The sequence below is a fragment of the Typopeltis vanoorti genome, chromosome 1 (genome assembly GCF_054136105.1).
Source record: "Typopeltis vanoorti isolate ZY-2024b chromosome 1, IOZ_Tvanoo_1.0, whole genome shotgun sequence".
NCBI lineage: Eukaryota > Metazoa > Arthropoda > Arachnida > Uropygi > Thelyphonidae > Typopeltis > Typopeltis vanoorti.
Genome location: NC_143549.1, coordinates 95,516,655 through 95,532,153, shown reverse-complemented (window position 1 = coordinate 95,532,153; position 15,499 = coordinate 95,516,655). Strand labels below are relative to the sequence as shown.

At 33.9% G+C, this 15,499-nt stretch overlaps 1 protein-coding gene across 1 annotated transcript in view; it reads left to right on the top strand.

The window, feature by feature from the left end:
• LOC150110228 (uncharacterized) overlaps window positions 1-6,331 on the top strand; it is an 87,208-nt gene extending 80,877 nt beyond the window's left edge. Inside the window, exons 2-3 of the mRNA XM_090393678.1 lie at window positions 3,950-4,089; window positions 6,136-6,331. Of these exons, the coding sequence (XP_090249804.1) occupies window positions 3,950-4,089; window positions 6,136-6,331 (336 nt within the window). The remainder of the gene's footprint in view (window positions 1-3,949; window positions 4,090-6,135) is intronic.
• The last annotated feature ends 9,168 nt before the right edge of the window (window positions 6,332-15,499 follow it).

Sequence of the window (15,499 nt, the reverse complement as noted above, 5' to 3'; positions counted from 1 at the left end):
GTGGCAAGCCTCTATTCGAACAGACTGAAGCAGAAATAGAGTATTAGCTGTTTCATTTTTATCATATGGCTTTGTAAATATATATATTTACGCAAGGCTGACCAGCCAGTAACTTTATTTTCTTGAAAGCCAAAGAAACGATGAAACTGGCATCTCCACATAACAGAAAGAGAAGGAGGGAGGAAACAAGAGGTAATCAACCTAGGATGCATATTACAATATTTTTATTCTAGTAATTTAGAGTACGGGATGTAATTGCTGGTGTAGAAATTTCATCTGATGTAAAAGCATCGCCACTACAAGTTGCTTTTGATGATCTGTTTTTCAGCGTCAGGTTTGAAGGAAGTACTCAAAAACTCAATGTACTCGATTACCTACTTGGAACTCAGAACTGGATTGCTGATAAAGGGAACTGTTTTTTAATCTTATACTATCAAACGAAAAGGTTACAGGATTGTCCTCCCACAGCTCTCTTTAAGTATTGCATTAGCGTCACCGCTCATTGCGATTCAAGTTACTACAAGATCATTGAGACCTCATTCGCTCAATTTAAATTTCGTGTTGTCATTGTCAGCAAGTCGACAATGCTGATGACTTCACTACACTTCCTAGAGATTGTGAATATACTGAAGCTTTCTTTCAAAGTGCAGGATGTTTCTCTTTTCTGACCTCTGAATTAACCTAGACAAGACAGATTTCAAAACTTGAGCTTGTTGTTGCTTCTTGTATAGGAGATGATATCACAGGAGGTGTCGTTTCGAATTCTTTGGACATTTCAGTGAAGTATATTGACATTAAAAGTAAAAATCAAAGCAGGCTTGAAGTAGCAGACCATTGCTAACTTCTCTTTTGCTGCTGAACCAAATATAGTCTAGGTACATTTTTCCAGTGCTCAGGTGTATCATAAACGTAACAGGATTGATAGGAAACTAGGACAGATATTTTACAAATTCGTGTTTGACTATTTTTCCAATCATACAGTCATGAAGTGGTCAAAAGACTCTATTCTTAAAAGAATCAAAGAACTACACCATTCCTTTGTGTTGTTCTCTGATTGTAGATGCCAGTGGCTGGAGTTTAGTACAACAACAGTTATTTAATCCCAAATTATTACAATAGTTTGAAGATATTAATGAGTATAGTAATTTACAGCAATATTTAATTCCGTTGTCATTCTAAACGCAATCAGAATTAGAGCAACTAGAGTTAAAGTGATATCATATCACCATCATAGGCGGCCATTTTTATTTTAAACTACTGCTGAAAATGGAAATTTCCCCCACAGTTGATTTTGATTATAAGATGAACATGGAAGATAAACATGGTTTATAATATCTATATATCACCATATCACTAGGGATTGCGACAGGGCGCAATCCCCAGTTTCCTTCTCCTAGAATTTGTTTCTTCAACTAGAAGAATCATATGATATTCCTTGTCACTAACAGCTGTCATAGCATATAAGGAAAGTCTGTAATAAGAAACTTCTTTTTGAAATCTGTCCGGGAGGATGTCTTTATTCAAATACTAGTTCTCTGTATTCTTTGTTTCAAGCTGAAAATAAAAGCGTTTGAGAGAAGATATCCTTATACAGAAGTAGTGTCGTACTTCTGTTGTATAAGTGGCGAAGTACCTGCCAAATACTTTTCTTGCATTAGCTTACATCTATGCTAATTTACTATTTCATGTCTCCCTACACATAATGAACAGCAGACATGAAAAAGTATGGATTCTCTCCTCCAGCCTGACAGAAATGATAATTCAGTCTGCAGATAGCCAATGAATCCCCGTTCTAAAGGATAGGAGTATCCTCTCGATTATAGTGAGCTTAATCTGTCGGGTTTGTTCTCCCCATTAAGAGAGCAAGTGCCGTTTATCCTTCGTAAACGAATTATTTCTTACTACCTCATCTATTTACGCTTTCCTTTGATTTTGCTTAACAATCTTTTCTGAATAATTTGGTAAAATAGTAAATTGCGAAATCTAGTATTAACCAGTGCGGTTTGTTTGTTTTATCAGAAAATTAGTCAACTTTATCGTGAGTTTTATGAGCTAATCTGGTTTATACTATTAAATAGTTACTGATTAGCAGAATCAGGGCAATGACAAATTCGGCTGAGGTTCAATATTTCTAGACACATTTAACAAAGAACAAGCATTAAAATCTTTACATTCGAATTATACAGAATGGGAAGAGGGTTGATTCTAACTTTTAATGGTTAAAACGTTTAATGACTAATCTGTGTCTATTTTTCTCCTTTTTAACGCTAGTTTTTGGTGCATGCGCAGATACTCTTCTAGATGAGAAATTAGCAAATAAGGGTCTTCCCATCCCTTCCTGATTGCTTCTGCAGTGCGCAATTCCGCATTGCCAATTTGCGTTATTATATTTCTGCTCATTTTTTACAAGTACTGCTCAATACTATGATGAAGACTTCGGGAGTTTATCTCATTTGTATAAATATTCACTAAGCTACCATAGAAAAGGATCTATAGCTGCTCAACTTCGAACTGAATTTGAAGACCATCTTCAGTTTCCGAGAATTCATTCATCGATACGAACTTCACCGTTTAATACCATCTGGATAAATCTAATTGTTTTGATCACACTGATATTTCATTTTTTTAAAGAATAAAACTGCAAATTCTTGGAATTTGTATACAATAAAGACAAAAGAAACGTATCCACATGCTAATTAGTGATACTATATGAAACGTACTCTTGTTGTAATAGAAGAAACTTACTAATATAACCAATAATGGAAATATCTTGGAAAATAATGGAAAAATGTATTGAGCTGTTAAATATAATGGAGCACTGTATTACATGGGAGACGATCAATCTTGAATAAAATTGAAAAATACACGAAAACAAATTAAGAAGATAAAAAAACAAAACTCTCACGAGCATTATTCTGAATTAAGTATTTTTTAATAATCTTACACTTGTTATATGCAATATGCACGCAAAAAAAAACTCTGTAGATTTACTTGGCTAAACTTAGGAAGACAGAAATGAATGACTTCAAAAACGATCAAAAAAGTGATTGATGGAAGGAAATACGATAACAGGGAATAATAATTTAAGTTCAGGATCCAACTATACGGTAGCACTTTATCTCAACAAACAGAAAGAAAAGAAGAGCTAATGCGCGAAAAAGTGATGAAGATAAACTAGTTTTCAAGGGAACTGAAAGAGGAAAGTTTCCCAAAAGAGGTCATCACGGGTGAATGGGGACGCACAAATCACTGATTAGCAGCGGATGACCGTCAATATGTTCGCTTGAACGAAAGGTTTTCAACTCAGGGATTTAGCACTTGGCCGAGAGCTGAGAATGAAAAGGGGCGGAACAGCAAGGGGTCAACAGAACACCACACAGATGGAGCGTTGCCTTGGAAATGCAATAAGCTAGGCCTAATGCGCGCATTAAAGTTAAAAGGGAGAGGATGACATTCCCCCTTCTGCGTCGCTGGCTTCGAAAATTATCCAAGTGGACGTTGCTAGCAGAGGGGGGTCTTCGGGTCACCGAGGGATGAGAACGTGTACAGAACGCGAGAGAAGTAAACACAGTGTTAGCACATAACTAACAGAATGCTAAGCGAATGCAGTAGAAAGGCAACACTGTGATTATATCTTTCAACTTCCATTAGTAGTTCCACAAAGAGACAGTTGGGTCAGACAAGTGACTTTTGCGAAATTCCTATATGAGGAACTCAGTTCTTCTCGATAATTTAGAGAACTTTTAACTGTTTTCGATATCTTTCAGTTGTGTAAGTTTCCGGTATTCCTGTTTCTATCACTGCATTAGCGATATATGGAGATTTTATAACCACCGATACGCCACCAACGCGTCCATAACGTTACGTAAAACCGTTGTTTGCGAGATGGAAAGAATGTACAAGCAATGTGCAATTATCTTTCATTAATTTTTTTTCTTCTATTTCTTAGGTGAAAGAGATGCCGAGTGCCTATTTGGAAGGAGGCAATCAGCTCACTGTCCACATTGAATGGCTTGAATCTCTGTTACTGTTTAGCGCCTTGTATCATAAGTACGATGACATATGTAGGGTCCATGGACACCAGATGAAGTAAGTACTGCACATTAATTCATTTAAAGGTAAAATAATATCTCAGTTGATAAATAGATTTCTATCAAAATTGTTTCCATTGTAATCCAAGTCTAGTCTACATATTTTACAGAGTTTCTATTGAGTACTGTGACAGGCACTAACAAGATGTAATGAATGTAATCTTCAGTGTTTAGTACTGAATCTCCAATGTTTGACTATTTTCTTCAAACTCTTTCATTTTCTTCCAATATTTGTTTCAGGCTACAGCTCACCTCTCAGAGCTGCTCGACTTTTTTTCTTTCTTTTTTTTCTGTATAAGTTTTTCTTTTCAATACGAAATTCACTTTATTATCCCACTGAAAACTAAATGATCATCACTTCCCCTTTCAAATCCCTGACGTATTCGTGTAATCCGAACAAGTATGAAAATATCGCTACCAATAACATAGTCAATAAATCTTTTCTTATTTCTTATGTCTTCTTTCCATATAAACTTGTGCACATCTTAACGTTGGACCATAGTAATCATTAGTCTATGGCAAGAAGAAAATTCATCAGGTACCAATATTTTTATTAGTTTTGTACTTTCGTTCACATTTTCCCAAAATATTTTATGTTAGGTAATCTTTTCTACGCCGATGTTCCCCAGCTTCTTCATTAGTAGAACTTTCTGCTGAATTGGTACCAAAGGTACAAATAAATCTCGTTGTCTAATTTCCCATTTTGATGTTTGTCCATATCAAAATAGGGAATTGATATTGCTTACCATTTAAGATTTTGTTTAGTGTTGAATATTGTAGCTAATCCTTCGTTCCTTTCCTTGATCATTATTATCTCAATATAACACCGTGTAGATTTCATCTAATTTTTTTTTGTCTTCTTTGTGTCAGTAGCACTAATTATGTCGAATATCACTTGTCTTCTAAAATGTTCTGACAGTGTTTTTGATAGGACACGTATGAACTTCAAGCCAAACTAAGATGAAATAGCGCACAAAGATATTTATTTTAAAAATTACAAGTTAAACTTATAACTTATATATTAAGGACAATAAAAGTTTTAATAAACTTTTTGTGGTCCCCACAGTTTGAAGTCCAGTGTTCTCGCGTGTTAGACTTAATACTCTATTCACGGCTAAGTAATTTGATAAGTAAACTAATCAATGCTGTGATAGAAGGCTCAATATATAATAACAGACATAGCAGACGACATAGTCTGCTACGACTGGTATGTCTGTCAACTGCATATATTCTTGAATTTTCTCTGTCTTGTGAAATGAAAATTCGAATTTCCCAGATGAAAAATTCTGTCACTGGTATGAGACCAGTTAACTTACATTTAGTTGACCTTATAAAGGTTACTCTTGTTGTCCTAAACGAGATTTGAAGTCAATCTTTTTCCAAGCAAAAGGCATCTTTGTTGTGTTGTCGAATGTGCTTGCCAGACTTCGCTTTCTAATCAACAGGTCGAGGGTTCGAAAATCTAATTTTGCAAGCATGAATATTTGGGAATGTATTTAGGTGGTTGGCATGCATTCTGCTTATTTGCTTATTGTGCATTAATATGTAGTATGTATTTACATGAGTGACGTCTTGTACATTTTATCACCTAGAATGTGTTGCTCTTAGATTATCCATATGTTATTTTTCTACACATATATATATATATATTTTATTGAATTAAGAATTCTAGGTTTGCTATGGACGTTATCATGGTGATAACGTGGGTTTTGGTAACGCAGTAATGCGAACGTTATCTTTTTTCTGCAAAATGTCATTAGGACGTTACGGATGATGTTTTATAGTAATTTGTATATATACCCTGCTAATGTGTTAGGGTATAAGGCTTGCAAATGGGTCTAGCTATTCGCTATTACGAGTATATTTAAAACGAAAGAAAAATGATGGAAATAGAAAGACTGAGACTAGCCGTGAGAGAGAGAGAGAGAGAGAGAGAGAGAGAGAGAATGTAATGTGAGTTAAGTCCAGAATGAAAGGAAATGTTTACTTTGATCTTTTAACTCTATTCATTCTACTAATGTAACTTTTTCATTTGTTTTTACAGAAGAGAAATTGCTGCTCTTCAAGCTGAGAACTACAGTCTAGAACGACAACTGTTCAGCTACCAAAAGTCCTTATCTCTGTCTCACACTAGGGGCCAAGCGTCAGAAGATCTGCCTGACGAATACTACAACCACGACCCCTATTATGAACGTGGTCTCACAGAACAGCAAAGTTTCTCTGAATCGGAATACGCCTGACCTCGCGGTTTCTACACCCTCCACACTGTGTGTGCACAAACACATCACGCTCTCCCATCAACCTAAAGTGCCTCCTCCATCATTGTTTACTCTCCACACACACATACACACAGTAACTGTAACCTCGTGTCATCCTTGAGCGCCAACATAAGCGTTCGCAGTCTATGCACTTCCTTCATCTTCGTTGGATGAATACAAGCATGTTTTTTCTGATATAATATATATATATATATATATATATATATATATATCCACGGCGCTTTGCATCATCCAATCGCACAAGTCTTTGTGTAAGCTATTTTTCGTATGTCGCTTTTGTGAAGGGTCCATATCTCCATACCATTAACAGATGGGTTTTTGAATCATCTATCTACCACCACCCCAGCTCTGTTTGCTCAGTATCGTAACTCTTCACATTAACACTTTAAGAAGAACTTGGAAAGCCTGTTGGAAAAAATATTAGATTATGACGTAATTATCTTATCTCTTTCAAACATATAGCTTTAATATCTCTAGAATCATTTGATGATTTAATTTTACAGTTTTCTTATTCAACTACATATTAATCTGTTGATTTAAATATATAGAAGCTTTGACTCCAAAGCATTAGTGAAACTGAAGATTTCTACCATTAACATATTTTCACTAATAAATGCCATTCATGAGAATACTGAATTGCTACTTACTTAGTTACTAATTTATTTATGGATTATTTCACATATTATTATCTAGGAAGATTTAAAATTATTTTATTAACTTTCTTAACAAACTGTGATAATATCATTTTCTGTCTTACCAACCAAAGTATTCAACTGTGATCTGTTGATGTCTATTCCCATATGAGAGAGATAAGATAATCCACTGATGAGAATTTTAATCGAGTGATATCTATAAAATATTGTAGAATTTTAAAAATTGAATTTAGATTATCTGAATTTTTATTACTTTTAATTACTGTTTCGTATTAATACGTTTTTTTCAATGACAGTCAATTTAAAATAAATATACAAACAACATTTCAAAAACGCTCGGTGGTATGTTGATATTACGATATAAAATGAGGTATTGTACGCTGCTGGAATGAATAAAGAGAGTGATTTGCAATAATTATGCAGTAGAATGTTAGAAGTTGAAGACGGTGTCTTAAATGATACCTTAAATTATGAACTATATGTTCCATCAGTTTCATAAAAGAATGTGTAAGGTTTTCATGCCACATCCCACCATAGACTGGTAGGTAGCTCCAGCTAGCGGAAGAAAGATGCATAATTCTTCCATAAGATTGGTTTACTTGGTGAAGAAGCAAGTACATTGTTCATATGCCCTTGAGTTAATATTGAAATATCAGAGTAAAGATGAATCAATAGTAGAAAATTTTGTTACTTCTGATTTTTCAGATTATTTCTTTTCCTCATTTTTCTTGATGAAAAAAAAAAAAATCTCCCACCTGTACGGTGGGAGATGTACATGGATGTTTTTTTTTCTCTCCAAAACTCCTATTCACTTAAATCTTATGAATTATTACAGGGATGCACCCTTATGAAAACGATTGGAGAAATGGAAGCGAATAAACTTACTTTGTAATGTTTGCTATTACTTTTAAAGTAAGATATGTTTATACTGATACAAGTGGTCTTTCTCTCGCCTTATTTAGCGAATGAGTTAAGTTTAAACTCTTTAATTGGATCGATAGTTTCAAATCTCATTCGTTTCAGATGAGTTTCGAACTTCGTGAACAGAAGAATTTGCAGAAAGAATATATCTGAAGAATGCAGTATAGTTGATGTGGAAAATTGCAGTTTAGAGAGAAAGAGAGAGAGAGAGAGAGAAAGAATAACTGAGCGAATTGGTCTTCGATTATTATCAATTTGACAATAAAAGGGAATCCGAGTGTTTTTGAAACGTTGTAGTAAGTGTATTTACGTGTTAAAGTTTCTAATAAGTAAATTATTTCATTTCAAATCTGGCGTCATTTAAAACTCTTATTTCGAAAAGTGTTTCAGTTGCAAGAGTGCGTTTCTTCATTGAAAGAATGTAGTGAGTAGAGAAAACTAATTCTTATGGCAGTAAAGCGAAGTTGTCAATTATTCTGAAACAATATTTCCTCAATTGCTTAAAGTGGAACCCTTTAATGAGAGATTTTGAAGTATTTGCCATCGCATTCCTCATCAAACAACAAATTCTACTCATTTATTTTTCTACGCAGGAACACTTGGAAGTAGGGTCTTATTAAGAATTTGTTAACTCTTTAGGCGTATTTACATTTTCCGCTTTAACTTTACAATAACAAACGATAACAGATCGGATGTTTTTAGATTTTATTTTAAAGCTTAACGTCTTGTAAGCAATGCGGATAGTGATTTGACAAAATGAAATTTTCTTAATTGCATAGGAAGATGTTAAATAAGTAGCATAGAGATTCCGAAGGGGACTGTTATTGTCCATGCTGTCACGCACATCAACTATAGAGAAATCCATTCTAAGTATACCTCATGAGTAAGTCTTGTTTTAGATTTTTTTTATTCTTCGATGTTTATGTCAAAATAGATTGTGTGTGTGTGTGTGTGTGTGTGTGTGTGTGTGTGTGTGTGTGTGTGTGTGTGTGTGTGTGTGTGTGTGTGTGTGTGTGTGTGTGTGTGTGTGTGTGTGTGTGTGTGTGTGTGTGTGTGTGTGTGTGTGTGTGTGTGTGTGTGTGAAATAACAAGGCGCGGGCTCTATTTAGAGTCCTTTTTCAATGAGTGCCTGTAAAGTACAACAAACATATTGAAATATTTATTATCCGTAGTATATTCTCTAATAGTGGAAAATCGGTTTTTTTAAAGAATGACATTAGTTCTCAAAATGACTCATAACAATGCATCCGAAAAGAATTGTTTAAAGCAAACAAACAGCAGAAGATTTTGTGCTAAGCAATAATAGAAGTTTCGGTCTTATTATAGTGTTTCTATTAGCAAATCACAGCGATTTATTTTCATAACGTTTCTTTCATTATTATTTTGCAACACTGAGAAAGATGCTAATTTATTTTCCAGTTCGAGAATTAATTGTTTTGAAACGATTTATAAAGATTTTGTGTAAAATCTAAGTTAGCTAATATGTTTAAAATAATCAAAACAGGGAGATTAGGATGAAAAAAAAATTTCTTTCTAACCAAAGCCCTTTTATTATATTTAAAAGGCCCCACTGCAGTTAGGTCAGATGGAAACACCCGTGTTCGAATCCAGTCTCTCACATGTGAAAACCAAGGGATTTTAAAATGAAAGCGAATTAGCCGGTGTCATAAAGAAGTGGAGTACTTTCTCCTAATGCAAAGCAGGCAAACAGCTTCTGAGCACACGTAGTTAACAAACACGATATGCACATAACCTTAATTCTCCGACGGTCATTACCACTAATAGCACTTAAACAGATAACATATATTGCAAAAGACAAACACATATCGTATTTAGGCAATATTATAATCAGCAACGATATTTGTACAATCAAATGTCAAAGAACAATCAAGTCAAAATTAATTGTAAAGTTCTTTGATTTGATTGGCTTTGCATATACAACGTAGACTCTTATTCTGAGATTCTTCTATAAAAGTTTAATGAATAATGTTCAGATCAATGCTTTTAAAACTGAAATACTTCCTGTACATATTTATTTTACGGTATCATAAGCAAGCAGGATTTTCTTTTTCAAGTCCTATTACGCATTTCGTATAAAGTTACAGTTGTAATTGCTAAATAATGAAGCCTTTCTAATTACCATTGGAACATCAGCCACAAACAGAAAAGCTGAACAATTTAGGTCAGGAAAAAGGACAGTTATATAAATATTACAGTAACAGTTGCTATTGGAATTAAAATGAATATATTCTGTTTTATAAGAAAGCTGTAAACAAACGGTAACTATTAATGGATAAAGATTTTCCTGCAGTTTGGTTTAGGTTGTTTAACTTTGCAAAATAGATTTTGGCACCGAAAACAAGAGTCTGGGAAGGTAGTATTTTATACAGCTCCTTTTTGATTAGACGAAAGATTTAGTAATTTAGAAAGATTTAGTACGTATTGGGACTAATATGGAAACTTGTACATAATAAAAGTTAAATGTCTACCTTTCGAGATGATAATAATATACTTTTTTAATAAAAGACGATATTTATCAACTACGGATAATAAAGATGATTTAAACATATAGATAATCCTGTAAGTACTAAGTAGAAATAATACGTGTCTCAAAGTTTTATCACGATTACATAATTTTTAATATTATTTAATCAACCCAGTATTGAGATGACTATCTATCATTACTTTTCAATATATAACACTTACTTGATTTTTTTCTTAGCGAGTACAGCTTCAGATAATTAGAATACCATAATGTATTTCACTAATATTATGCATAGACATATTATAATCTAAAGAACCAAAAATAAATTTAAAGTATAATATTTAACTTTAATTTCCAGCTGCAGATATAGTGAATATATTGAGATGAAATATTGTTTCAACCTTAACGCTAGCTGCGCTTAAAATAGTGGCAAATGCCTGTAAGTAGATAGTGTGTTCAAACACTAGGAAATATTGTTTTCACGAGACGGTCAAGACGACTAATCTTGGAATTCAAAGAGATTGCATCAAGTCATGTGAAAGGCTGATTGAGGAAAAAAAAAGTAAAAATATGCAAGACTAAATTATTTTTTGAAACGTTTGACTTGGTCATAGTTTCTAGATGATTTGTATATTCAGTTTAGTTGCAGAGTAATAGAGTACTCACTAAAGGTAGACCGTGTCATTGGAATGAATTCGTACCTTTCTAGGATGTATTATACACAAAAACGGAAAAGAATAAGATGCCAGATTGTGTTGTTTTCTGATTATTTATTCATGATCAGAATTCAACAAATGTTTTGAAACGTTGAGTGAAGATGCAGTGATCTTGATAATTATCTTCCCATCCTATACAGAAGTTAATTCAAAGTCCATGCATGGATTACTAATGTCTGTGGAATACCGAGATGTTTTCTGTGTATTTTGAGAAGCTTGGAAACGTTAATTTTAATGTTCCCTGTAATCTGAACTAAGAAGAAAAATTTACAGTACCACTAACACGGTGTATTATTATTATTAAATACTAATTTATTAAGATCACTGAAAGTATCCTTTCAAATAGTAGTTATTAATTCTAATTTAAAATAATTTCTGGTTAAAAATAAATTCAAATAATAACATAAAATTTAAACAGATTAAATAAAGGATATTTAATTTGGTAATTTTATTTTCAGATTATAGGGGGCGTAAAATTTATCACAAATAGGTGGTTTCATAAGGCATACAAAATGATTTTCCAACTTACAAAATATTCAAAAACTCGAAATTCATGATTTGCAGTTGCAAAAATCTCAAAAAATAACTGAAATCGACAATAGTAAAAATCATACACGCGAGCTTCTTTATATAAAAACTTTTCTTATTAATAAAAATGGTATATTAAAATAACGAATTCAAATTTTTTTCTAAATATAGTTAAATTATTAAAATAAATATCAGTTTTAATTTATAATATTAAAATATTTACTTTTTTAGATAAAATTCATGATAATTATAAAATACAAAAATTTACTTTAACTTTTTAACTGTACAAGAGAGGTATCTCATTCATCGGATATTGCTGCAAACATTTCTACTTGTGAAACCCACCTTGATTCAACCAAGCTATTTCTCTATTTACTATGGCTGTTGTAATACACAGACTTTATTATCTGTACACTTTTACTGGTTCCGAATTCGAATGGCAGATGTATGTGTGCGTGTGTGTGTATATAAATATATATAAATATATGTAATATATTATATTTGCAATGTTGTTCACATTGCAACTGATTTCCATTTTTGACAACTAAATGGTATTATTGTAATCGTTTCTCACACCTGGATGTTGAGTATGTCAACTTTCAATCAGCTGTTTCCACAACAACAACTTTACTATGTTGTGAATTTAAAGTTTAACCATTCAGTTCCATGACTGATTTACTTTGCTTTTTGTGATTCAATAAAGATAACAGGATTGATAAAAAGTGAATGGCAGTTTATTAATAATAAATTAGTAAAATAACATTCCCACACAAACACACTGTTCCTCTATAGTTTTAAGATAACAGTAGACCACTATATATATAAATATAAATAAATAAATAAATAAATAAATAAATAAATATATATATATATATATTTATTTATTTATATATATATATATATATATATATATATATATATATATATATATATATATATATATATATATATATATATATATATATATATATATATATATATATATATATATAAATAAATAAATAAGCAGAAGGAGGGTTGGTGGTGGAATAATGATGTACAAGTGGCAGTGACAGCTAAGAGGAAGGCAAAGCAGAAGTGGGATGAGTCAAGAGTGGAAGAGGACAGAGAGGTGTACAAACAGAGAAAGCAAGAAGCCAAGAGAGTTGTGGCACAGGCGAAGACCATGGCATATCAAAATCTGTATGATAAATTAGAAACAAAGGAAGGACAGAGAAAAATTTACCAACTAGCGAAATGTAGAAATAAAGCAGCTAAGGACATCTTACATGTGAGGCAGATCAAAGATGCTGAAGGAAGAGTATTATGGAGGGATGTGGACATAAGAAACAGATGGAAAATATACTTTGAGGGACTTCTGAATGAGGAAAATGCAAGGACTCACAGAGGAAATGGGCAGCCTTCTGAGGGGATGGTGCAGAACATCGGTAGAATGGAAGTGATGGAGGCCATGAAGAGGATGAAGAATGGAAAAGCGGTGGGCCCCGACAGAATTCCAGTGGAGGCATGGAAGGCACTGGGGGAAGAGGGAATTGACCTGCTGTGGGACCTGTTCATGAAAGTTTGCCAACAGGAAAATATACCTGAGGAATGGAGGGAGAGTACTCTTGTTCCCATCTACAAGGGTAAAGGGGATGCACAAGACTGTAAAAATTACAGAGAAATAAAGTTGATGTCCCACACAATGAAGATCCTAGAAAGGGTTCTTGATGGTAGATTGAGGGAGGAGGTGGAGATTGCAAAGGAACAATTTGGCTTCATGCCTGGTAGATCAACAACAGATGCTATCTTTGGGTTACGACAGATGATGGAAAAATATCGAGAGAAACAAAGGGAGCTACATCTGGTATTTATTGATCTGGAGAAAGCATACGATAGAGTGCCAAGGCAAGAAGTCTGGAGGTGTCTGAGGGAGAAGAAGGTGCCAGAGAAATATGTCAGGTTGGTGCAGGAAATGTACAGAAATGTGAAGACAAGTGTTCGGACCTGTTTGGGACAGACAGAAAGTTTTCAAGTAACAGTTGGCTTGCATCAAGGGTCAGCATTAAGTCCGTTTCTGTTTAATATTGTGATGGAGGTGGTAACAGAGGAGGTGAGAGAAGATGCACCTTGGACAATGCTGTATGCAGATGACATCTTGCTGTGTGTAGATTCAAGAGAAGAAGCGGAAACTAAACTGAAAAGATGGAGAAAAGTACTGGAAGAGAGAGGTATGAGACTGAGCAGAAGTAAGACAGAGTATATGTGTTGCGCAGTGGGCAGTGGCCAGGAGACAGACCTGGAGCTGGAAGGAAATGTCATCAGGAAGGTGAGAGACTTTAGATACTTAGGTTCGACAGTGGAAGAAGATGGAGGAGGTGAGAAGGAAGTGGGATGCAGGATACAAGCAGGTTGGAGGAACTGGAGGGAGATGGCTGGAGTGTTATGTGATAAGAGGGTGCCGATCAATCTGAAAGGCAAAATTTATAGGACAGTAGTGAGGCCAGCTATGACATATGCTATAGAAACTGTGGCCCTGAGGAAAAATAACATTAGCAGGATGGAAGTAGCAGAGATGAGAATGCTTAGGTGGATGTGCGGTGTGACCAGAAAGGATCATCTGAGAAATGACTATGTCAGGGGAACAGTGAAAGTTACGAACTTAGGAGCGAAAGTACAGGAGGCAAGGTTGAGATGGTTTGGTCATGTGATGAGGAGGGAGGACGAATATGTGGGAAGAAGGGTCATGCAGATGGATGTGCAAGGAAGGCGGAAGCGTGGGCGGCCAAAGAAGAGATGGAGGGAGCTGGTAGAAGAGGACTTGAAGATGAAGAACTTGGATGTGGTGACAGCCCAAGACAGGAAGGTGTGGAGGAGACTCATAAGAAACAGTGCCCCCACTTAAGTGGGAGAAGCTGCAGAAGAAGAAGAAGATATATATATATATATATATATATATATATATATATATATATATATATATATATATATATATATATATATATATATATATCTATATATATATATATATATCTATATATATATATATATATATATATATATATATATATATATATATATATATATATATATATAAATTGCCTTTTAATACAAAACAAGTACACTCACCGCATGCGCGTATTTGAAAGCGGAAGACTATGATGAAACAAGTCTACTAGTTGTCCTAGAGTTTTCCATCTTTTTTTCAAACTTTCTCACGATGTATCTTACTTAACTGTATGGATAATTTTATATCGCTCACTTATGTATTGCATCCATATTGCTATGCATTACAACCAACGCAACAAATTATATACAAAAGCACCTTTTAGGAGAGTACAGTTAGGATGGCACACAAGACAGCGCAGTTTAATTACAAAATATATTATAAGCATGGGGCTAACCGCTCTATTCGGGGATCTGTGCGTGGTTTTCTAGGGCTGAATTCCTAAGTAATACTGATATTCATCAAGGAAACATCTCTTTGCTACTAAATCTGAGTTTATGTGAAAGAGCAATTTTATTTTCAACGATAAGGTATTTTGGTTTTATTATGATTTTTTTCAATTATGTTATTTTTATACTTCGCTATGGTGGCCTCCCTTTTGTGCATCGACTTGATTGTTTACTGCATAGAATCACTCTTAATAGCCTCAGCATTCATTCATTCTTCAGTCTTGATGAGATCGTTGATGAGATTCGCCCAATTTTTGTGATGTTAGTTCATGGAAAAGGACCCACTGCTACCATAATAGTTACAACATTCCCCAACAAATTTGAAAGAACTTAAGAACAACTAACTTTGTTTAAATTTCAATAAGGGATTTGATACATATTCTAATCCATC